Source organism: Diplotaxodon limnothrissa, linkage group LG9 (genome assembly GCF_057381915.1).
Source record: "Diplotaxodon limnothrissa isolate DT_005_m linkage group LG9, D_limnothrissa_male_GT1.1, whole genome shotgun sequence".
Taxonomy (NCBI): Eukaryota; Metazoa; Chordata; class Actinopteri; order Cichliformes; family Cichlidae; genus Diplotaxodon; species Diplotaxodon limnothrissa.
In genome coordinates, this window is record NC_140604.1 from 21,425,716 (window position 1) to 21,451,580 (window position 25,865).

General features: G+C 41.1%; 1 protein-coding gene across 1 annotated transcript in view; it reads left to right on the top strand.

Moving 5' to 3' along the window:
• The first annotated feature begins 1,209 nt into the window (after nucleotides 1–1,209).
• Nucleotides 1,210–25,865, top strand: part of asap1b (ArfGAP with SH3 domain, ankyrin repeat and PH domain 1b) — an 86,250-nt gene continuing 61,594 nt past the window's right edge. Inside the window, exon 1 of the mRNA XM_085362855.1 lies at nucleotides 1,210–1,925. Coding sequence (XP_085218981.1) covers nucleotides 1,800–1,925 — 126 coding nt within the window. The 5' untranslated portion in view covers nucleotides 1,210–1,799. The remainder of the gene's footprint in view (nucleotides 1,926–25,865) is intronic.

Below are 25,865 nucleotides of genomic sequence, written 5' to 3' on the forward strand. Positions count from 1 at the left end.
TGCAGATGTGTTTTGTAACCAGTGCAGTCCTCTGGACCAGAACCCCCCGATCATGGCCCCGTGGACCTGTACCTAGTGGGCCTATTTAGTCATCCTGGGATGGCTGGGAATCAGTGTCATTGCCTCAAACATTATGCAGATAAAAATAATAGCAAAATGTCTACCAGGCTCTATTACATTAATCCTACCTTTATATTCAAACAGATGACCTTCAAACTGACACACATTTCCCTGAAAAAACCATTGTAACACTAGTCATTTTCCCCAGGTGACAGTTAACAAGCTAAACTACAAGAAAAACCGAGAACAAGGACCACAGAGCAATACTAGCATTAGGGAAATAATGCAATGACATATTTGCTGGTACTAAATCGTAAGTGAACTTAAAAAGCTGCTACTGAGCAAATCCTGAAATTAAACTGGAAAATACTGTACTGGAAACCCAAAGGACATTAAGTCAACTGGCGATTTTTCCACCTTTGATGGCAGCTAAGTGAACCTACAGTGCTTAGATGGGTTTCTAGTCTACAAAATATTACCCAAGAATAAAAACATCCCATAAAATAAAAATTACTCGTGTGTTTGTGGACATATTTCTTTTCCCTTTCAGGCCTACAGCTACACCGATTGACCATTCTGCAGTTACTAAGTCCAGATCACGCATGCGTACAGCAGCCCCCCCTTCCTAGTCAACCAGGCGAGGTGGGCGGGAGAGATATTTGTAAAACATTCAGTTTATGGACAGAAAAAACGGATATTGTAGAATATAATTTCAAAATAAAAGTATAAAAATCATGTGACACGAACACATTTCCCCTTATAAATGCTTACTAGCCGCTATGATACGTTTTATATTAGTACACTGAAAATTCACGATAGAAAAATCAAGCTATCGTCAGCTCTACTGACAACAATCTGAACAAAAATGGATGATAAATGTTATTTTTGTGCTTATCTGTCTCTTAAACACATATTTAGACGTTTTAAGCTTACCGCCTTTTATATATATATATATATATATATATATATATATATATATATATATATATATATATATATATATATATATATATAGTCTTTTCCATTCATTAAAAATGCATTTACGTAATGTAAAAGCGTTAGCTGGTGTTTTATATTGAAATTACTGCCAGGAAGTCGCGCTTTGTCTCAGCGCAAGCTTGACAGCGCTTCTGAGCAGCTCCGAGCGCAGGAGAGAGTGGCAGTGAATGTGTCTGCGGCAGCGTTTAGCTTTTAAAAAACCCTTAAACTACGACAGAAGAAAACGGGACCAAAGTACCAGACGAACTCGGCAGACCGTGGACTATGATAAAATTTAAACCGAGCCTGGTAACGTCGCGCGGTTTTGACGACAAGCGGCTTTTTGCACATCTGTAGAGCATAATGAGGGCATCCGCTATTCTTTACGCCGCTTTTCCCTCCGTGGTTTAGTTAGACGCAGAGTGACACTATTTATAAATGTGTCGCTTTTAGACATCTTCTCGCTTTAAATACACATCGAGAGGGGGACCCAGCCTGCAAATATTTGGTAAATTCCCTCCTGCCGTGGGCCCTTGGGGAACAGTGAAGTCATTTGAGAAGTCACAGGAGAAGAAGACACGTCTTAATCATCTCGATAGTTTAACGCAGTTTTGCAGGGGGAAAAATCGGCTTAGCCTTTCCATCGGCCGTACAGTCCCCCCATCGTGCTTTCTATCTATTTTTAAATCTTACATGGTTTTGTCTTTCTGAGCATTCATCGCCAACCCTCCTGTGGGCATTTACCCCCTCACAGTTAAAGGATGCCGGATCAAATATCGGTGTCCGAGTTTCTCTCGGAGACAACAGAGGATTACAATTCCCCGACAACATCCAGCTTCACCACCCGAATGCAGAGCTGCAGGAATACAGTGAATGTGCTGGAGGAGGTAAGGCCACGGTGTGAGCCTGTTGAGGATGGATGGATAATTACAGCCACACAGACTGTAATATTATTGTTGTTGTTATTTAATAAAGAATGATACTAATGAGGCGAAATGCACCATCTCTGAACGGGGATGCATTTTTTATAGAGCCAAGGCTGCATGCAATCCACCTTAAATTCCGCTGGTAATGTTTGAAAGCTTTTAAAATCCCTTCAGACCTCCAGATGCATTAATATGCGCAGAGGAAAGGGGAAAATAATTGCACCTGTTGCCCCTAAAGTGCACCTATTTCAGCCTAAGACCTGATGCAAAATAGTGTGTTATCTCGCTTGATATGAAGAGTAAGAATAGACGGGGTGGATGGCTTTGCTGGAATATAAAGATGTGCATTCAGGCCTGCAGCTCACTGTGTTCACTATTACATAACTCAAGGCTTTAGAGCATGCTGCCAGGCTGTAGCAGAGAAAACCCTTTTCCTAGTATTCAGATCTGGATTCTGTGTTATTCCTCATTCCTTGCTGTCACACAGGCCCAGCACACTGATTTGTATCTCCAAAAAAAAAAAAAAGCAGAAAACGTTTGCAGGGGAAACACACCCAAAGTCACACGCTGTGATGCTGTGTCACCTCTGATCATGCAGGAAGAGGTGTAATCAGGTCAGGCAGGTGAGCTGTGAAGTGTTTGCCTCCCTTCTTCCTGCCATGATTAAATGGAGCATCAAACCAGGGGAGCGAACACCTTCACCGCCGTCCATTAATGCTAAAATGTGACTCATTTCCCGCTTTGAAGCACATTTAGCTGCAGACGTGAATGACTCCAGGCTTGCAGGAGCGTTCGGTGTGATACCAGCTTTCCATTTAGGATGAAAATGAGCCGGCTGGTGAGTGTGGAGGAGAAAGCACAGGCCCAGTCCCCTTGCTCCAATATACAAAATCACATATAAAAGCACACAATCTGTGCCATCTGTCATGTCTTCTTCTACAGCTTTATCATATCGTAACAATAGGAAATCTACCAAAACAGAGCCGGGCTCGTGTTTATTCTCAACCTGGAGCCGTCTCTCAGTCTGCTGACTGTAACAAGAAGGCTCGCATCATGAATCACCTCTCTGGCTCTGTGCCTCTGAACTGAGAGACTGCAGCAGCACAAACGAAAAACATCTGTTAGAGAGGGCCGCCATGTGCGCTGGGCTTCAGTAGCCGCTCTGGAATTTTTTTTCTTTTCTTTTGCATCGAGATCACGTGACAGAGGAAGAACCGTTAAACTGGCACCAAAGAGCGAGCGACATGCTTTTCAGTGTTTTAAACAATGGCGAGATGCGCCTGAAACATTCCTGGCAGAGAAAACGAGCCTGGCGGGTCACTCAGATTGGGATACACCCATCAGGCTGTGGCAGACACAGGGAGCAGACAGCCAGCTTAAAGCCCTGAATACTTCTAGATTCATGTCTGTTTTATTGAATTAGCAACCCTGTTTGATCCCTGCAGAGTCTTGCAGGGACTCACTTGCATCATGCACAGAAAACCGCCTTCAGCTTCACTGTGCCTGAAGAGGAGTTTGTTTAAAATGCTCTGGAGCTTTTGTCCTCAATTCAAAGCATTCAGCCCTCTTTTTCTCCAAGTCATTTCCTTGGTATGTTGACATGGTGAATTATGCAAAGGTACGGCGTGAATATTTAATATTGTAACCTGAGGGGGTGAGTTGACCCCGCAGGAGAGTTGTCACTCTCTGTGTGCTTCCGTTGAGTCATCTGGAGGTGCAAAGAAGAAGGGGGGGTTGCCGCAGCATCATATCGTCTTAATTCAACACCACGTCAATAATTGATCAGTGCGTAGTGACACACAAGTATTCGTGACTCATGGACCTCCACCCCAGAAATTTTCTCTCCCTGTGGCCGCAGCAGATCACTCGTAGATGTTTACTGTTTACATTTGGATCAGTGCAGAAATGTGGAAAACAATGGGAAGTCAGATGTTGAGATAAAGTTTTAAAAATAACCTTCCTGGCTCGCTGTCTCAGCTGCTTGAGACACAGAGGATGGGGGGGCATTGTGTGCATTTGGTGTGTGGGTGGCAGACCGGAAACAGGCTGATGTGTCTGGCTTTTATTTTGCGGTCATTGTTGGTGCAAAGCAGTTATTGCTGTGTTGTTTTTGTTGTTTGAGCAGTGTTTCCCAGAAAGCATTTGGCAGTCGAACAGTGTGGGGATGAGTTTTTTTTTTCTTTCTTCTTTTTGGCTGTTTAAGTTTGATCACTCATTTCAATTTCTTATCAGCTGCAACTGCCTATTAACTTGAAATATTGTCGGGGCAAATCATTTGGCTGGAAAAACATCAGGAAATTGTGAAAAATGGCCACTGTGATGTTTTCCAGTATCCTGTTTTGTCTGACCAGCAGTGAGAAACCCCCAAAATATTGAGATTCCTTTTTTTTTTTTTTTTTTTGAAGGATTTCCTCAAATGTTTACGTGATTTACGTAGAGACAGGTTAGCAACCACTGGTTGGTATGGAAAAAAGTTTCCCCAACTGGTTGCCGAGTGGTTCCTAGGTGAATTTGTACAGTTGGCTCATAAATTTGTGGATCAGGTAACCTATGTCAAGCCTCAGTTGCGCAGGCCCAGACACAAGCCGAGAACCACAACCAGTCACAAGGGAAAAATGTTCCCTGGCTGATTTTGATTGGTTGCTGGCAGTTGTCAGGTGATATTGCTTGCAGTACATGGTATATGGTGCTGCAACAAAAACCTCCTTGTGATATCTTTGGTCACCCATGGTCTGAAAGTGGAGATTGTTCACCTTCAAATTAAAATTTGGACCTTTTCAAAAAGGTTTCTGTTTGTGATGTGCATCACACTTTCAGTACAGCTCAGCAAAAAGTTCTTGAGTGGTTTTTTGTTGTTGTTTCTTTTCCAAAGCAAAGCTTATTTGTATTTATTAATTTTCTTATGATTGTGATTATTATTTTATTTTATTTTTTTAGGATGTCCATAATTAAAAAAAAAAAAAAAAGAAGACCAATGTCAACGCTCATTCTGTGTAAATCGGGTTCAGAGTTGGGCCTTTGTAACACTCGTGCAACCTTAGATTGCCAGTCCAGTTATTTATATAGCACCAATTCACAACAGGCGTTGCCTCAAGATGCTTTATATTTCAAGGCATAGACCCTACAATATAAAAGAGAAAACCCCAGCAATCAGAATCCTCTACTAGCGAGAGTAGCTGTGGTAACTGTGAGGAGGAAGAACTCACTTTTAAAAGGAAGAAACCTTTGGCAGAACCAGTTTCAGTGAAGGGCAGCTATCTACTGGCACCAGATGGGGTAAAACTAAAACAAACCCAAGCAGAATACATAAAAGTGAAGCACAGAAAATAAAATGTTTGTTGTAACAGGTTTCCCCCGGCTTTTATCGTGACTCAGCCAATGGGAATGTAGCATGGAGACAAAGAATAGAGCTCCAAAATCCATCCCCTCAGTCAGTAGGTATCACGATGCAGTCTTTTTTTTTTGGTGCAGTTTAGTTTAGTAAGACTCGAGTCTCACACTGTGAATTGTAAGATTACTAAAAATCACACTCCTTAACAGGGAAAATAACTAGCAATGAAAGTGTTCATCAGTGCGGCTCAACAATCAGTGTAAACCTTGTGATAATGTGCGGATGGGTGTGTCTAAAAGTTTTCTCCATACACAGCAAAAAAATGAAAGAACAAACCAAATAACTCGACTCCCTAAAAATACCACGGCACAGATTGTTCAGCAGCAGAGAGCAGCAAACCTGACATTTGCTTATATAAAAATGCGGCAGCTTATTGCTCCTGCTTTGTCATACCCTCTCTGATGTAAGTTAATATTAGCAGCGGGCACTTGCTATTCCCTTGAGGGGCCTTGTATTGTCTCTACCCCACAGATGGCACTTTGCGTCACTGGGTTTGCTCTCCTAAAACCACAGAGAGCCGCAGCAGCGATACAAGGGAAACCCTCACTGCATAGGCATTCCTTTGAGCATGCCTCTCACACCACATCACATGGGCTTGACCAGAAAAAATGTTGACTTTTCACAGTCCCTCTATTCAAGCATGGCTGGGCTTGACCTAATGGGCAGGGGCCTTTTATACTTTTACTTTTATATAACAGCCTTTTCAGGCGCAGCATTTTAACCTCGAAGACACAGGTTCTGATGCTATCCAACGTTTGAAAGAAGAAAGAAATAAATGAATGGAGAGTTTTATTCCAAACCACTGCGTATGTATATTGGAATGAAAATCATTGCCTGGAGTCGTCACTCATCAGTGTGCGGTTCGCATATTGTTTTCTTTTTGCTAGAAACAGACTTAACATTCCTGCCATTCCTTTACAGCTCCTCTCTCTATTTACAGAAAGACATTTTATATGACACTTGACTCAGTTTTCGGATCTCTCAGCGATTCCCTGTGGAGTATATATATATTTTTCTTTTACCTATTGATGCAACAGAATAATATATTTTATGCTCAGCTACATGTGTGTTATGAATATCCACGATGGGTGATGGTGAGAGGTCATAAAAGGTTGCAAAACACCAGGGAAAAGGGAAGAGAAGGACAACTGAAGCTGAAAACTGTTTTTAAATTATTTATGCGTTACAAGCAGGCGCAGTCAGACTGAGTGTATTCATTTTTTATTTTCATTTTTTTGGCGCAGTGTAGGAGGCCTAGTTGTCACTATTTCTGTTCAGTAGCTCCTGCATTCACTTACTCAGACATAAATCAACGCTAATAATGACAGAGTTCGTGCAGGTCCTTGAATGGTCTCAAAAGGCAGCGAATTCATTGGCCTAAAAATAAAACCTTAGTTTTTCTGACACTGACGTTTATATTTTCAATATACAGTTAAAAAAAGAGAGAAACGGAATGCTCAGGGCAGGTGCGATATCTGAAAAAGTGAGGATCTTGCAAACTGACCTGAAACTGGGACCATGCAAAAGTGCATGAGACTCGGTGTGTTTTGTGCAGGAAGTGTTTTAAACTATGCACGATGCCATGATGGGAATGGAGGCAAATTAGAGCCTCGATGTTACAGGCTGAAACTGCCTGCATGTTCCTATAAGACAGCCTACTTTCACCAGTTTATTGGATTAATGCAGATTCTAATCTAACTAGACTTGATATGCCTTTCTTTGTTAATTTGTAAGTCATATATTTACCATGGTAATATATATACTATACACACACACTATCTACAGTGCTAAATTCTTATATTAAATATGGCTAAAGTTTCAAATGGCAAAGTCAACATAGTCACTCATATTACCTGTACCTATCTTAACACTGTTTCGCACAGTTTTTCTATTCTTGGCTCTGTATGATGTCATAGAAAGTGGATATCCATAATTGTAGCAGCAGAAGAAAGCAGTTTTAAGGCGTTGGCGGACTTAACGGTAGATGAGCTAAAACAGCTGGTTTTGATGGTGGATAAACTAGAAGGCTGCTTAAAAAAGGCCTTGTATGCGGAAAAATAAGGATTGTTTTCAAAATTATAGAGATACTCTAGTAAATTCCTAAATAAAAAATGTTTGTTGAGATTCTCACAACCACAAGAAACAAACAGCTGGTGTCTCCAAGTGTAACTAATTAATGCTGTTTGATTTTTGTGTTGGTAATAAATTTGATGCGGCATTATTAAAACCTTAAGTATAAAATCTGACTTAAGCTGCAGGAACCTTACTAGTCACAGTCCCACAGTTTCCACCGGCACCCCGCTGGTCAACAGTACCAGCGGTCGCACTGTTAACCCGAGCCTCTGCTGATGATCCACGTATTTGATTTGGCACATATTTTATGTTGAATTTCCTTCCTGACACAGCTCTCCAAAAGTGTCTAATTTTTGGCAAATCTAAAGTAAATGTCAGGATTTAATGAATTATAAAAATCGGAGTAATAAAAAAGACCTTATTAAACAATCTCATGTTTTAAAAAAATGCCTTCAGATTGTCCAGTAGACAATGGAAAACGCAACAATACCGAATGAATGAATCATCTTTATTGTTATTATACATGAAAGTACAATTAAATTTGGTTTGGCTTTCTCTTGAGATAAAAGATATCAATTTGTATTAATTTAATTTATTTATTGTTTGGTAATTATAAATAAATGTAAACTTAACAACTTGACAAATGTTAGTGTTTTAATTAGTTAATTATTTAATTTAGCAAAATAACATATAAGACATAAGAATAACATAAAAAGAGGAATCAGTAGGCGGAGTCCCCTTGAGTCACAGCTACATTACATGAGGTAGGAAATGGATTTAGCATCTCAACCCCTCCTCGATTCACACATTGACATAGTAAAAGTCACTAAGTAAACAACAAAAGTGTACTTGGTCCCAATAAAACATCTGTGGATGTTTAAAGAACATGTTTTAAAGAACTCAACTGTGTTTGTTTGTTTGTTTGTTTGTTTGTTTGTTTGTTTGTTTGTTTGTTTGTTTTTTAATGAATCACATAATCATCACGTTGTCATTGAGTTCAGAGCAGAGCAGGAAGTAAAACATGCAGCGTTTAACGATTAAAATCCTCAAGCTGTCTGTCTGAAACGTTAACATCACCTGAGGATACAGCCCGGGTGAGACGCCGTCATGTGAGGCTTGAGCCCGTCACATGTGACATCCAGTCCAGCAGCACGGGATCAGCTGCCTCAGCAACACCACAAATAAAAGATTTATTCTCATATATTTGGTCGTTTAGCTTTAGAAAGCGAGTTGGCAGCTTCCACCCACATTCAGAAACAACCCAGTAGACTTTGATCAGCAGTTTATCTGAAAGCTCCTCTTATTTGTCTCAGTGTGCTTCAGCTTCTTTTACTTTTTTACTCAGCGTTCAATATTTCAAAAGGAGGAGACAAGTTTTTACTACTTGGCTTTACATAACAAAACGGAGTGCCGGCTGTTTAAGGCTGCTTTCTGCAACATTTACAGCCAGTGAGCACAGCAGTGTCACATTCAGTTATTACTGAAGTTATGGCTTTTTATTCATCATTTGTCCCCTGTGTCACCAAACCCAATGAATCACACGGTCTGAGAGAATGGCAGCATTTTTCATCTCTTGGCACCGTTTCTCACATGACATCTCGTTCCAGTTAAACCGCGCTATTTAAAAGTGGATGCTTCCAGGATTCTCAGTTCGCAGTAAAAGCCCTGGTATTCCTCAGCTGCATTTCCCAGAGATGAGTGTAATATAAAAGTGTTTAGAAAGATCTGTAAACTGTAAGAAGCAAACCTTGCAGGTTTTTGTGTAGAAATATTGCAGAGTTACAGTTATAAATACAGTCATATTACAGCTCTTAAAACTGTAAGCTCTGGATTTATTCTAGAGCTTTCTATTCTAGCTTTCTATTCTATTCTATGCTTTGTCTAATGCTTTGTGCTACCCAATATTCCTATGAAGCTCGTCTTCTCTTCTTTCCGAAACTGCTTTAATTTTGTTTGTAGCGCAAGAGGTCGCAGAGTTACGTTCATTTAACGAGCACTTGTATGATTTTTAAAAAAAATAAAAAATATTAAGGACTCCTCCCTAAAGTCTACTTTCTTCTGATTGGTCAATTTCTGGGTGCCTTTAGAGGGGTAGCACTAGATGCTTGCGAGCTGCCTGTATCTTATAAGGCTGCCGTGTTTGTACCAGGTGTTTTGTAATAACTGACAAGCTAATAGAAGCTTTTTCTGTGAAAGTAGAAAAATTACATGAATCATCAAAGACATGCATGAGTAATTGATTAATTTGGGAACCTCAATTGACTGTAGGTGTGAATGTGAGCATGAATGGTTGTCTCTATCTGTGTTAGCCCTGTGACAGATTGGACGACCAGTCCAGGGTGTACGCTGGCTCTCGCTCTATGACAGCTATAACACCCTCCAGCCCTCCTGATGAGTGTGAAGCAGATGAAGGTGGATTATATACGACAGAATAAATGGGACCCTGTTTAAGCTTATTTTTGCTATTTTTGTTTGCTAACAGATGAGACCAGGACCAAATGCAGCAGTGTCAGATTATGAGCTAAATGTAGATTTTATTTGGGTAAAACTGAACTTGATGAGAGCTTTATTACTATTTTCACCAAGAGGTTTTCAAATTAGGGGTACCTTTTAACATTTGTACCAATACCTGAAAATCAGCACCCAACAGTACCTTTATTTAATACTTTACTCATTTTGAAATAATAAATTCTATTTTTTTTCTTGCAAAGTCTTTACTTCTGAGTTGAAACTTTAATGACAACGAATAGTGAGCTGTAGTGTTAGTCTATTAGTGGTTATGGTTGCATACCAAGGTTTTAGAGGTACTAGCTCACATTACATGTCTGTTTACTGTAAATAACAAGCTGATTTAAAAAACTCAAGTGCAGTCAGGGTAAAAATCCAAAGTTTAAACACCCATTTCTCTGACAACAGTTTGTCCGTCAAATGAATACTCATCAGATTTAATACCTGAAGAAAATGCCTCACTAAAAGTTTCTTCATCATCATCATCCTTGTGTTCATCTTCTTATCAGTTAATGGTGGATGTTCTAACGTTTGCTCCCTTCTGTGAGTTTTGCTTACAGACCTTTGTTTCTCTCAGATTAGATGTGTTGCCTTGGCCAGTTTTGTAGTCGGCACTTCAAACGTTGCAGAGAGTTTTGTCTGCGTCGAGTTTTGAAAAGTGTAACCACATCTGAGCTTGCTTTTGGCTCGCCACCACCATTGCCCTACATGTTTGTCATTCTTCAACATGTCGCAGTAGTGATGTGAGGTGGTCCTAAAATTCACCATAGACTGTAGGTGTGAATTAGTACTCGGTAGCACAAAAGTAATTCTGTTTGTACCCTAAAAAGTACAGCTTGGTACTTAACGGTAACCTTAATGGTGCACTCACGTCGAGTGAATGCATGCAGTTGCATTGGGAACCCATGATTATCTGGCTCTGCCAGTCTTAATTAAGAGCTGGAATCAAGTTACAGTGATGTGTTACCAGAGCTTAGCAAGAAGTCCTACGATTTCGCTCACTTTTTCCCCTCTCCATCTAAAAGTGAGGTTGGATCATTCAGCTCCAGCTGGCCTCAAGCAGAGAGTCCCAGCTGATGGGCTTCAGTGATAAAGTTCATTTTTTTCCAAAGTTGCAATATTTGAACTCACATGGATTCTCTTATATTTCAGTTCTATTCAATGTTATTTATAAACCGCAAAATCACAATAACAGTTGTGTCAAGGTGCTTTACATTGTAATGTAGAGATCAAACAATAATACAGCGAAAACAGAGAAAATCGTAACAATCAGATGACCCTCCCCCCCTCTGACAGAACCAGACTCAGGGAAGGGCGTCCATCTACCATTTAATTCGAGTTTTAAACTGGATGCCCTTCCTGATGTAACCCCAAAGAGCTTGCACTACACTATAGAGCCACTGCTTAGGTCTGCACAATCTTATGACCTATTATAACCATCCATTTTCTTAACCACCTATCCAATCAAGAGTCCCAGCTGTCTTAGAGCACTATGGACAGACCACTAGTCTGTGGCAGGGCTAAGATGGCCCATCTCCCTCACATGTACACTTATGAGCAGTTTGCACTCATCCATGTCTTTTGCATGTGAGAGGAAGCTGCAGTACATGGAGAGAACCCACACAGACATGGGGAGAACATGCAAACCCTAGAGTTACAGTGTTAGCATTTGTAGAACTGCTGTTTGTATTTTTTGAAGATGTGTAGTGTTTTAGGCTCCAGGAATTCACAGAATGGTGATGGTGAATAAAAAAAGAAAAGAAAAAAAGAGCATTTAAAGACGGGGGATGTGCCTTTAAATCTCCCTCTGTAAACCTTGAAGCCATTTTTTAATTTGTTCTGCCTCTGTCACAGCGGGAGGTGAGACTGTGTTGTGTTGCCTGTTTGTTGGCTTGTTTGCGTCTGTAGCTGAAATCTGATAATCGGTCTGTGGGCCACAGCTGTTGGCCTACCTTCCTGCCGCAGCTGCACCGCGTATATCATCAAGGGCTATGAGCTGGCAGCGGATAAGCTGTGGACCAGACTCTCCTCTGGCACTCTGATCCCCCCCCCCCCGCTTTTCTCCCTGATTTAGACAAAGAAGAGTGGGTCAGTGTTCACATCTGTCTGCAGCCTTCCTCACACGGATGGATGGTGTTAAAGTTCCCCTCCATCGACAGCCATTTTAATCTCAGATGAGGAATGGCATGCGATGAAGGGAGCTAGCTAGCTGCAATACAAGTGCATGAAATGATGATTTACATGATTATTAACTTCTACGTTATTTCTATCACAACAAATCACAACAAAAGTTGCCTCAAGTCTCTTTATATTGTAAGGTAAAGATCCTAGAGTGAAACAGAAAAACCCCAACAATCAGATGATCAACTTTGAGTATTTGGCAACAGCGGGAAGGAAAAACTCCCTTTTAGCAGGAAAAAACTAGGCTAAGTGAGGGGCAGCCATCTGTTGTGAGACAGGACAAATACACAGGAATTATCTCGGGAATTATCCCAATTTAGGCTTCAGCAGTGGTTGTTTCCAATAACGTTAACTATGTTAATTCTTATTCATAATTAAGTATATTAAGGTAACGTATTTTGCTTATTTACTGTAACACATTGCTACTCTCAGACCTTGGTGGAGCCAATTGATTCAACCAACATGCGAAGCAAGAGAGTGAAACTTCCATTCCTTTACGTCAACTTTCTTCTGATTGGCTGACCCTCACAAAATGAAGGTTTAAAGAGGAGGTGGGTGGGGCTTCTGTGCCAAAGCTGTGTGCTTGGGACGACCATATTAGGGGATAGCTGCTCTTAGTGACATCACATAGACCCCAGAGTGGACTCTCAGCTAATCTTTGTATTCAATGCTAACTTAGCAAATCATACTGGATATATTACTTGCCACAGCCCTCAGTGATATATAATAAATGACGTATTCATGGTGGAACAAAGTTATCATAATCAGGACGGAGGCAGTTGGTGCCATAGATCTGTTAAACAAACCTGGTTTGTTTTAGGTGCATTTAACTTGCACTTTGTTGTTCTTTGGTTATTGGTGACACTGGTTTGCAGCAGTTGTGTCTATCTCTTGTATTTGAGTCTGACAGCTTCCATAAGCACATTAAATTGCACTGTCATATGAAAGGCATCAGTACATTGGATGCACATTGGTATCGGCTTATATCACAGTGTCTGGCAGTAGCCAATCTTAATCTGTTGTGTTACATCAACCTGTTTTTGCTAAATGTTTAAAGAATGTCTCAGTGAAAAGAGAGATGAATAAAAGCAAAAGCAACTTAACATTAACGGCTTTCTTAACTGGAGCATTCCTAATAGACAGTCTGAGCATTCGTCACAAAGCCCTGCTGTGCCTCAGTGGTGTGCGGTCACCCTCTTTGGTTTAGATTAATACAACTAGTCTTTTATTGATTTATTGAAGCCACAGGGGGAAAAATACAGTCTGACACCATCATGTAGTTATAAGCTACACTGGTACTCCGTAGTGACCCTTCGCCTTCTTTTCTCTGATTTTGGTTTGTACTTGTGTTTTAACAGTAACAAAGCTCACACAGATCCTCTTAACATCCTCCCCCTCTTCCTCCTCCTCCTCGCTCTTCGGTTTTCTTCTCCTTCAGTGATTACATCAGCTCAGTGGTAACACTGTTGTCCTCTAAGACTGGCCTGCAGAACCAGGAGACGGTGTTGTCCTGTGACGGCTGGCTGTCTTGTTGTGGCCTTGGGGATAAACAGTGCATCTCTGTCTGCGAGCTTTCATGGTGTTTGGCCCTGGACTCTCTCTCCTTTGTGTGTGTGTGTGTGTGTGTGTGAGTGTGTGTGTGTATTGCAGCTAAGCAATTGATACACACTTTCAATGTCAAATTTGAATGCTACCTTTCCCAGAACAGCCGAGTCCCCGCTGAGGTCATTCAAGCCTACCTCTTTCCCTGATGTCTTTTAATGTTATAGGAAAGTCTTACATCACTTCCTTTTCAAAACCATGACAGCAGCTGTCAGAGCTCGGGTCTGTGAGGGGAAATCGAGGTGGAAATGAGCATTGATGGGAGTTGGGGCTTTTTGTTGGACATCATGGTAGTGGGGCTTATTTTTGTCCATCTGTGCATCAAGTTGCTCAAATGTCTTTGCATCCAAATGGCCCGTGGGAGTGGATACACCTGTGGGTTTTGGAGTAGCTCACATCTCACCCATTGGAGTCCCGCAAAGTGTGAAATTCGAGACTCAACTGTATGAAAAACATTAAGGAATGCCATGAAGCGCTCTGCAGAACCTGTGCAAGAATTCAGAGGCAGGAAAAATAATGTTACTTCTAATACAGTGTGTTTTTCATCACCCTCTTTGGCTGCATGCCCTGAAGATTTACAACAGGGGTGGCTGGTTGGTAGGAAGCAGAGCTGGCAGGTTCATCGGCTGATCAATGATAAGTCAAAGATTAGAGTAGTTTATTTTAGATGTTTCTTTGGTTGACCCACGCACTGTTGATCTGTTATGAAAGAGATGGGCCTTGGACTCTTGCCTACTCTGAGAGTGATAAATGTTATAAGTGATCAACATCCTGAGTATTTAATTTTAAGATAAAACGCTGGATTTTATCTCCTTGATAATGCATTTAAAATGTGTTTGTTACTGTTGCTAAAACCTTAAGAATCTCAGCCGTCAGTAGTTTAAGCTTGCGAGCAGTCATCCCCATTCTTTATAGTAAATATTTATTAACTAGAGTATCCTGTTTTGTCTATGAAACAGTCCTCAAACAAAAATTATTTTAGTTTAGTGTCAAAGAAAACCAAGAAAAACATCAAATATTTACAAGAACCAACATTTTAGCTTTAAAAAAACAAGCTTTCGATTGCTTATCTGCCACAGTCGAGGAAGCCAGATCTTGACTTTAATACCAAAGCAACAGTTCAGACAAATGTTATTAAAGAGACGGGGATTATAATCTGCAGAGGAACTACATGCTCTACATGAAAGAGATTGTTAGTTGCTGGAGTCAGAGTGCTAAAAACAGCCTCTGCGTTGTTCCTCGGTGGTTTGTTATCGTTATCATCATCATCTCACGTCGGTTAGTTCAGGTGGAGTCAACTCACTCTGAGGTTTGTGGGCCTAAAATCATCCTCTTACAAAGGCTCGTATTAATGTGAGAGTGACGGCATCCAGGGCCTAAAGGAGATGGTCTTAACAAGATAATGTGATCAATCAGCCTTTTTTCCTTTATTATTTAATGACAAACAAAATGATGAAACCCTGTTTTTCTCGGAGGAAGATGTTTCAGGGTTTGGACTTTGGTTCACAGTGGAGTTGCCTCCAACAGCTCTGGTTTCTTCCCAAAGTCCGATGTCATGCTTGTTGGGTTAATTCACCTCCTTAAGTGCCAAATGGTGTTGGCAGCCATGATCGTCCAAGATAGGCTGTCTCTCACACAGTGCAGCAGCTCAATGGGTGTTTTCTTCCTCCACTCTCTCATTCCATCAATGATGGTTTCTCTCCTTCTGCCTTTGCTTCTCTCCCCTTCGATTTTTCCAGATGTGACATCATATTCCCATCATCCCCTCCTCATCATGTCTAATGAATCTTCCTCATCTCTCTCTCTTATTCTTGCATAGAGATCTTTTGGTGTTTGCTCTTTTAAAACTTCTTAATTAGCCTGTCTTTTCATTGATGAATCACCCTCCTGATGAACCCACATCTCTGCTGCATTGATGCTGTCCGCAGTTTTCTTGTTTATCGTCCATGCTTTGTTTCCGTACCTGAGGATAGGTGTTATGCCATCTAGGACTCTTTCTTATCTTTAAGGGCATTTTGTCGCTTGACTAAAATATTTGCAAGGTCAAAGAAGTCTTTCGTGACAAATACAAATCTTGATTTCATGCAGTGATCTTCAGTCGATCTTACTCTTCAGTCAGACGTTACATGTTGATTGATGAAGATGATCATTGTCTCAGTTTTCTCAAAGTTGTCTGTAATTAGTGATTCTAAATAGGCCAACAGACAAACTCGCATCCAAACAAACGGCCAATCTCTGTGTGTTTGTGAAAGGACTGACGACCTCCAATTTTTATAAGCAGTTGGGAAAATGGTTAACAAAGCCCCCTGTTACCAAAGATGTTTTTAAAAAAAGTAATTTTACTTCATTGGTTCAATTATTAATTATTATTAATTGCTGGCTCTCTTCCACAGCATGCATTTGTCCCGTCTTCCTCCCCTCACCCCCAACCGGTCTCAGATGAGCCTGGTTCTGCTGGAGGTTTCTTCCTGTTAAAAGGAAGATTTTCCTTCCCACTGTCACCGAAGCGCTTACTCATAGGGGGTCATCTGATTGTTGGGGTTTCTGTTTTCTCTGTATTATTGTTGGGTCTTTACCTTAGTGTAAAGCGCCTTGAGACAGACGGTTTTTGTGATTTGGAGCTACATAAATAAAATTGAATTGAATACTGCAGTGCAGCAGACTTGAAGCTCTTTGCTGGATTCTGCAAACCCTTCTTTGCAGACACAACGCCTTGTTGTGACTGTTGTTTGCTGTTAGCGCTAAAAACAATTGTTTGATTAGTTGTTGTTATTTTTAAGCAAAAAATGTCAACTATTTCCTTGATGCAGCTCATTTGTCTTTGAGCTATTGGTCGAACAGAAGGTATCACCCCGGACACGTATAGATTAAATGAACGGTAATTTAGCCAAGGAAATGAACTACAGATGGGTATGTGGTGAAAATAGTTGTTGATTTCAGTGTTGTTTGTTTTTATTTGGCATTTCATCAGCTGGAAGAGTTTGCTGCAGCCTTGCTTTTGCCACGGTTGAGGTTCAGTTTTGCCCTGAAGCAAACAACCTTTCTGCTCTGCTGCTGTTTGTTTTCTTTCTTTTATCAAATCCTACACAAAAAGGATGCTAGCTGCCATTTTTTAATCATCAGCTGTGAGTTTCTCCCGCTATAGTAATCTAACAGCTGCTTCACATGAATAATGACTTCCTGACTGAGAAGCACAATAAACAAATAAAAGTATGCTGCTCGTCTGATGTTAGGTAAGTGCAGTCGATTGCAGCAGTGCGTAGGTGTGATTGTGAAAACATCGCTCGAGAAACAAGCAGTGGGCTGCGTGAGAGCAAGCAGAGTGGAGGGAAGCCGCCAAATGATGTGTGAATGTGATACTGCAGCGTGCACCGCTTGAGTTTTCACCGGCCGCAAGCATGTGTGCGTGAGCCTCTGGAGATCTGCAGCAAAGAGTCCTTGCAACTCAGGAAGTTGGCTTAATCCTCCGCGTGGCCTTCGCAAATCTGCAGAAAAGCACACGGCTGAACAGCTCCTTTCTCTGAGTGTTGAGAGAGAGCGAACAGCAATACGTCATGGAGTAATATCAGGGCCTTATTATTTATGTTAGTGACCAGAATCATTAGCAGGTGGAGATTTGTGTAAGAGATACAAGCTTGTAAGCCATTAAAAAAACTGACACTGATAGTTTTGAATGCTGTTGCCCATAAACAGCATACAGCTCATGTTTATATAACCACAGACTTCCCTAAAGCAATTATTCTTTCCTTTCCCTAATATTTCTAATTCAACACAGTCTGTGTTATTTTTTAAAGGGAACATTATTCTCATGTAGTGTTGCAGCCGACAGCAGCGACTGTTGAGATTTCACTGTGTTTTTGGCTTCCTTGCGGGTCGTTCGACTGCTAATGGGACGTTGCTGCTTCTCAAATGGGAATTTGAGAGTTGGCGGCTGAAAGGCATCGCATCGATGAGCTTTGTTGCTGGAACATCTAATCGAAAGGAAGACGGAGAAGGCTCAGTGTTACAGGCTTTCACCGTGTTTAAAAGATGGGTGTAGCCACCAGAAAGGCAGTGTGGAAGTGCATTAACTGTTTACTTCTTCAAAGCCTATTTTGGAGATCTTTTGTGAACTGAGCAGTGTGTCTCATATTTCACGCCTGCTCACAAAACACAGTGACTGGGTGTGCATCAGACGTTAGTGAGGGTGGTCTCTGAATACGCAGCTACCCTTGGAAAACCCCAGAAGCTGTTGTCAAATTGTCCTCAAACCGCACCTTTATTGACAGATGCTGAGGTGTCAAAACTCATCATTAAGGGTACTGGGGAGATCTTAATAATGCCAGGGAGAGAGAGTGAGAGCCTATACAGCTCATGGTGATGAGTTTAAGGTCTCAAAAAAAGGAGGTAAACTAGGGTACAGATAAGGGTGGGCCTACTTTGTGATTGACAGGTCATTACCACATGTGTGTGCAGTGTCCCAAAGTTTTTCAGTCATGTCAGCTTGATGCTTCACAACTTCCCTTCAAGCAACAGATGGCTCCACCCATCCGTCCATATGGATGAACGTAGCTGTAGTAGCGTGACACAAAGTCCCAAGATGAGGACTTTGAGCGTCTCCATGTTAGTGTTTTGAAGCTTTTAATACTTTAATTTTTAAACACCCTGTCTTTAAAATTATATTTCAAGAACAGCTGATCCTGTCTTTGGAATCATTCTTTGGTCAATGTGCTTGTTATGCAAAACAACTTTAAAAATTGAGGAGGAGCGAAGCGGCCGTGGCGAGCGCTCTGGTCGCGGTTTGTGATTCTTGAATAAATATTTCTTGACTCAGAATTTAATTCAAGTATCGCCGGCTCAATTGATAGGCTATGAGAAGCCAGGGGAAGCTCTGACTGAGAAACACATGGACACGTTCATAGGGTAGCTATTTGTGAGTCACACAGGAGGCCCACCCTATGAGATCAGCATCGTATCCATCCATCCATCAAGAGGTGGGGTTCATCCGGGATAAGTTCCCAGTCTATTCCAGTGCTAACAGAGAGACAGACAACCACATTGAAGTGACTAAAATTTAAAACTACCAACTGAGATCATAAACCTAATCTGCGAAAGCAAGCTGAGGCCTTCGATGAAGGAATATGAAGGTTGATTTTTCTCATAGACCTCTGCACTACTTTACTTCTTTTTGCAGCTCGAGGAGTCGACCCTGCAGGCCATTAGCAGGAATGCAGGTTTACGGCACCTTTTATGCATTGGCTTCACTTTCCAACAGGGAAAAAACATTGCGATCCTTTTAGTTTTGAAGTGAAGCTGATATATGAAATATTGTTAAAACAGAACCTAGCTTGCAATGCATCAGCTTGTGTGTTTTAAAAACTGTGGGTCCGTGTGTGTGTGCAGGCCAAGCTTTGGCACTGACTGCACTGCAGCTGCTTCTTATTTAGGGATGTATAGATTTTCTCTCTAATTTGGCTGATTTGAATAAAATGATTTTGTTCCACTGATCAGATGTGGTTCCATAGGTTTCTATTAGCATATTGATTTGATGGAATCCATTGAGAAAATGTTCTCTGTTAGCTGTAGAAGAGATCTAACTTCATCCAGTTGCTGTGTCAGATACACCCAATCAGTCATGCGGTCGTCCCGATGCACCTCGTAACCAAAACCAAAACCACTGGCAGTTGATCATTCTCTTTCTTCCTTTGTGTGAGAAATAGGCCATCTGACCTCAGCTGCTTTTGGAAATGTTGCATCCTCTCATTTTTCCCCATTCTTCTTGGAGCGCTGATGGGCTCTCCGGCTGCAGGCCAGAGAAAGGGATGTGCATTTGTTTCCTGCCAATGAAAACGGCTCCCCGCCCTTCCTGCTTTTTGAGTCATGCCACATAGACTCAACCAGCAGGCAGACAAAATTACTTGACAGACAAACAGACTTATCTTTTATATGACTTTATCTTTATGACTAAACAAGCAAGGCGAGATTCGTTGCTCTGATATACATTATGATGAACAGGTGCTCATTTTTTGTGTGTGTGTTTTTGTAGTGATTGGTGTGCAGTTGGGTCCAGAAGGGAAATGAAAGAGCATTTCTGTGGAAGGAAGCAGAAATAAAACTCAGAGCTGGTGTGGATAATGTTATAAAAAAAGAAATGCCACTGCAGATGTCTGAACTCTGAGGAAGTCCTTTGATAATTGTGCCCTTTTCCTGTTTTCTTCTTCTAGGAAATAATTTACATTTTAGCAGCTCTGAGAGGTTTAGTGTTCGCTCTTTGCTGGGAGGAGAGTGAAACGTGTCACAGTGGCAACACTGAGGCCCAGACAGCTGCTGACAAACAGGTTAGTCAGAGCAGCGTCCCTCAATCTCCACGGCGGAGAATATAGAGCTGCTGCTCGAGACGGCCACATCACATCTCTATGGTAACCGCATAGCTATCCTGCTGCCAATGTGATACCAAACATGGCAGAGGAGAGGAGCACGGTTCAAAAAGGGGATGAAGAAGAACAGCCAGAAAGCGCCTTTTTTGTGTTGTTGGGTATTTTTTCTGTTCCTCGGCTGTCAGCAGAGAGCAGTTGGTGTCATTAGACGGACACAGGACAGGACACTGACAAGCCTGGACGCTTCCTGCTTCCTGTCAAAGGACGGCTGCAGGGGAAGCGGCAGGGCTGCTGAGGGAGGATAAGGCCTCGGGCAGGAAGCGTGAAGCTGAGACAGCCTCCAGTCAGTCATGCCCAGTCACTTGAGCCACCAGTTCCCCCTCAAAGCTTTGACCTCCTGGGCATGACTGTGTGTTTTTTATGTGGTGTTTGGGAGCCAGGAAGTCGGTCCCATTAACCTTTTTGGTCACTTGGGTGGTCACTCTCCACCCCCCACCCTTACGTTGCTAATGTAATATTTAAAGGCTGCAATTACCAAGAAGTTTCATGTGATTTTTGAAAATTTTAGATATCATACTTTCAGTAAAGGAAAAAGTTGTTGAAAATGCCCTCACAGTTTGTGTTTTGCCTTTCACTGGGTTATAAAATTTCTGTTTGCTTAAATTATATGTTGGTATGTCAGACACTGCCATTTTGTCAGATGCCGCTCTCCTTGCAGAGATGTGCACACAGTTTTCTTTGTTGTTGGAGCCTTGATGCACTTGCACAATAATGGATGCTGCAGGATAATGGTCCACTTTAAAGGGGACCTATTAGTTCCAGCTGTCTACTTTTATTCTTGAACTCTGCTTGAGTAACTTTGCGTGATTCACAGTTCAAAATGGAAGGCAGCCCTTTTTTTGGACTTCCTGCTCCTTTCAACTCGGTGTTCTTCTCACTGGCTGCCCCCTTGCAAACAAAAGGTTTGGGCAGCAGGTGGGTGGGTCGTCTGCATTCACGACCGCAGCTGTGTGTCTGAGCTGTATGATATAAAAGAGCCAAGAATGGGGGAAGAAACTGCCCGAAAGTAGGTGTAAAGCAGGCTAAACGGAGCTGAATTGCATATACAAGGTCTCTGGCCATGTTTAATATGAACCTACACCACTGTAAGGTGTGGTGGATATTGTCGAGTGACCGATAGGTTTCTTGCCCCTTTGGGAGGCACTGTGTTTCCGACTTAGTTTTGCTTTTGTTTTTGAGTAGTTTTGGTTTCACTTTCACTTGTTAATTAATTTTATGTACTAAAATGATTCCTTTTGTGTCGGTAAAAGAATTGAAAAGTGTGTCTATAAATAATTGTGTGACCAAGGAGTCCATTTCAAGCATCTATATGTGTGGGTTTCAAAGAATGACCAAACTACAGGACATCGTCATCACATCTTGTATATATCAGTATAGGAGGATTTGTGCTCATACCTTCTTGTTTTTTAGTGTGAGGCTTCAAAATTTTTGGTTGAAGAAGTAATGTCTTCAAGCAGGTTACTGAAGGTAGTCTAGGTAGTCTTTTACTCACATATGATTGATAGAGTCTATAACTGTCTAGAGTTATAACTGTCTTGAGTTATAACTATTAAAAGTGGCTAAACGATTCATGACATCACTTACCCCATTTATCTTTTATATTTACAGTTGGGGAATTTATCTGTAACTAACTAACTAACTTTATATCCACTAACTAATGGTTGGGTCGTTTTTTTGCTTAAGGAAAAATGCCTAAAGGTTACAAACCTTCAGCTCTCAAGTATGAACATTTTTACAGAGTATCAACTAAACAGTAAATCGATTGCTTACTGAGTCATGATCTTGATGATTGATATCAAATTAAATATCTTTGTTTTTTTTCTGTCCTTAGAAAGAAAACAATTGCACAATTTTTGCAAGTGAGATTGGCTCATTCTTTCTTTTTATACATAAAGCAAGTACGTGACTCTTTCATAGAGATGCTGCAGGAGTTTGAGTTTACTGGCCAACAAAGGGTTGAAACGTAAAAGACTGAAATTGTCACTGAAGTGTCTGAATTTCTTTAATTGGGCATTTTATGAACTTTTAAACTCTGTGTTGCTGCTGGTTAAAAAAAAATCTCCTTTCAAGTGTTATCTCCCTTCTTCATCTCTCTTAAGTAAACTCTTGACTTATTTGACTCCATATCTCACAAACCTCCCATAAAAACGTCCCGACACTCCTGCTGGAATCTCCAGGATGGATCATCTCTTTTCTGTGCTTCATTTTCTCATTAAACACTTCATCAACATGCATCACTTTGTGTATGGGTGGAGAGATGAGCAGCTGCAGATGTTTTGGCATCGTCATACTTGAAGAACCGTTGTGTTTTTTTTTTCTTCCTCATGTTTAAACTGAACATTTAATTAAGAAAACACACTGAATAGATTATGGGTGACCCTTTAGGTGGCGGTGCCAGCTGCTCTCAACATGAGCACCACATAGGTCATCCGCCTTATCAGCCTCTGTTTAGTGTCTTCATCCTAATCAGCGCACACTGCACCATAGCCTCTGAGGAATCACAGATCTACTGACCGAATCCGAGCGACGAGGGTGGGGTTTGGCATGTTGCAGAGAGGCGATTTGAGAGGAAACGCGGCTTGTTAGCGAACGTGTCAGCTGTTACGGGGACCTAATCTGTTGTCTAATCGCTTACATGGAGTCGGCACAGTTAGAAAAAAAATGAATAATTCCCCTTTACAGCATGTATAAGACACAAAGCAATAGTTCTGCTCTAATTTTGAAAGATCTGTTTGATAACTCGAATTCAGATTCATATGTTTTCATAGTGGAATAGACTAGATTCTGTTTACATTTTATTGAAATAGAGGTAAACTTTTATACAAATCAAAGGAGGAGATGTCAGCAGAAAAATGGTAAATGCACAATAATGAAAGCTGAATGTGGTGAATGTAAAGTTTTGGCTGTTAAAGAGGAGAAAAAGACACAAAGTGATTCTCTAAGAAAGGTTGATGTTGCAAACTTATAGCATTTCCGGTTAATGAAACTTCACTTGTTCTTATCTGTGGTTTGATTAAAATATTTGATACCTCTCTTATCTGAAGAGAGGTAAATGGTTATATCCTGGTCTTTTGAGTTTTTCTGCTATGCTAAACTGCTTTGCTGCTATCTGTAGACTCAGTGAACAGAAAATGGAGTAATGATGTTTGATTTTTAAACCCAGTCAAGACAAAAAACAAGTGTTTTGCTAACCTATCACACTACTCTATGTTGGTGGCTGCATGGACAAGGGGCTCCACGGTGTAGTGGTTAGCACATTCACCCAACATGTGAAAGATCAGCTGTTGGAGAGCAGGAGAGGAGATGAGCCTGACTCTTACGGATTCTTAAGCTAATACTCATTCTTTGGTTACAGCGTTTATGTCTATTTGCTTGCACAGAGCCTATGTGACCAATGCAAACGCCGGAAAAGTGCGCCGGAACAGGGATGGGCGTAACAGTGTAAAACAGCATCAAAGATAAAGAACTAGCATGAGAAACTGTTTCACTGCAGCTCTGTGTTATAACTTTGATCAACTCGGATGGTTGCCAAGGACTAACAGCAGAGTAACATGTAAAGGATGGTGTGCAAAGGTGTTAACTGGTTGTGTGTCGGTCACTGCAGAGACATGTTTGAGTCAAAAGCCAGCAGCTGAAAGTACCTCTTAGGGTGGTTTCATGGAGAACTCTTTGTAGCATCAAGCAGTTTGCCTGCATGACTCTCGGATACATGCAGGAGCCCATTCCTGGAGTTTTACTGTATGGCATGATTGCTGTATTTCTTCTGTTTACTTTGGTGAACAGAACACGATAAACTAAAACATCAAAGGCTGGATCCATGAGTACTTATTGACACAATTTAAAAATGCTAAGTAGGGGAGGAGGTTATGACTGTGGGACACTTATAATGACTTCTGTAATAAATTATCCGCTTATCCATGACCAGCGATCAGGTTTATCAACAGCTTACTTCTTTCTGTTAATAAAACTGTCCCGAAAACCGTTATACTTGTATGTTCCTGCAAAATGAAATGTCAGAAATCTGTGCCTATATACTAATAAACACCTTCTTAGATGAAGCTCTCAGTTGTTTAACCAGAACAAATAGGTGACAGGTGGTGTTTGATGGTGTGAAGAAAGAAAGGAAATGAGCACAAGTGAAAGTAGCTTATGCAGCGAGTACCCTGACAGCAAACATTGTATAATGCAACCTTTTCTCTGATAATACGCTCTATAGGTAGATGTATAAACACTTGACAAAGTCCTCAAAACCACTTTTGTGGTAGTTCCTGCTACGGTCTCTGGGAGATTTAACCATGAAGCTGCACACATGCATGCACACAGATTTGCATGATAATATGATACAATCTGCAGTTCTGCAATCACTCAGCTGTAACTTGAATAAGACAGCCCCACTGTGCTTTTTGAGGCTAGGCAGTCACTCAGCACACATGTTGTTATCAGAGAACAGGGGTTACAAGATATGTAACCTAATGTTTGTGTCATCATTGAAGTATGTCTTCATACTCTTTGAAGACTTTTATCATAGTAATTATCAGGATAATATCATATACGAAGGCATTGTTGGAGAGATTAGAGGTTTATTAAATTTTGTACTGGCCTGTTTGGACCGCTGTTTAGCCAAACAGACACGGGGCTAAGTAATGAGGCTGTGTGGGGAGGTATGTGGCTGCAGAGACTGTTCCCATGTGCAGAGGGTTCAAAGGGCTCAGCCCTGGCAAAAAGGGCCCTGCGGCAACAAGCTACTGCTGCCATAATTGGGGAAAAGCCATGTAAAACTGTCCAAGGGAGGCCAAGGACAGCTTAATTATGTTGTGAAATTTAATTAGCCAACTGGTGTGTGTGTGTTTATACGTGTATGTGCACGTGCTTCTGCTTTTAACTGAGTGACCTTGATGCAATAGAGCTTTTTGCTTGGGTTTTATTGTCTATTTTGAGAAAACGTGGCAGATTTATGGTTTTATTCCCCGCGGTTAAAATGGGTGGATGGGAAATGCTTGTGCCGTCAGAATGCATTATTCTAAAAGCGATCAATGCAGGCTTACAATTTAAATCATTCAGCAGAGGCAGGTAGCACAGACGTGCATTTGTGTTCCTCGCGTGTCCACTTTTCCTGAACGTCGCATGTTTTTCCAGTTATCTCTGCTTCTCCTGCAGCAAATGAGCCGATAATAGATGTCACACAGGCAGATGGTTTTCAGGGTGTCACAGGTGATTTTCATGCTGCTGTTTTTGCAACACATCCAGTTTGTTTAGCTCACTAGAGGGATAAATGCTTGACCTCAGCGTTGTTGTGCCTGCTCTTTCCACGTGTGCAGCACTAATCTCTTGTATTAAAAGTAAACATCTACCTTTCCTTTTTATTAAGCTATCTTCTAATTAGTCACCCGGGAAATACGACAGGTAAACAACAATTACAGAGAAGGTGCTATGTTAGAATATTCCAGGGAATTATCACTCGATTAAACACGTTGTCCAGAATGAGATATGCTGTCAAATAGGGCTGCCACAAACGATTATTTTGATAGTCGACTAGTCACCGATTATTTATGCGATTAGTCGACTAATCAGATCATCATCCACTGGACGTAAAACTACAGCTTATTGCACCAGCAGCATCTGCTCTTATATAACTATCATTAGCTTACAGCTTTAAGCTTTTAAGGTGCTAACTAAAAATAAAGACAAGATGATAGTTTATTCAATTTTAATGAAATTTGCAGATTGTTT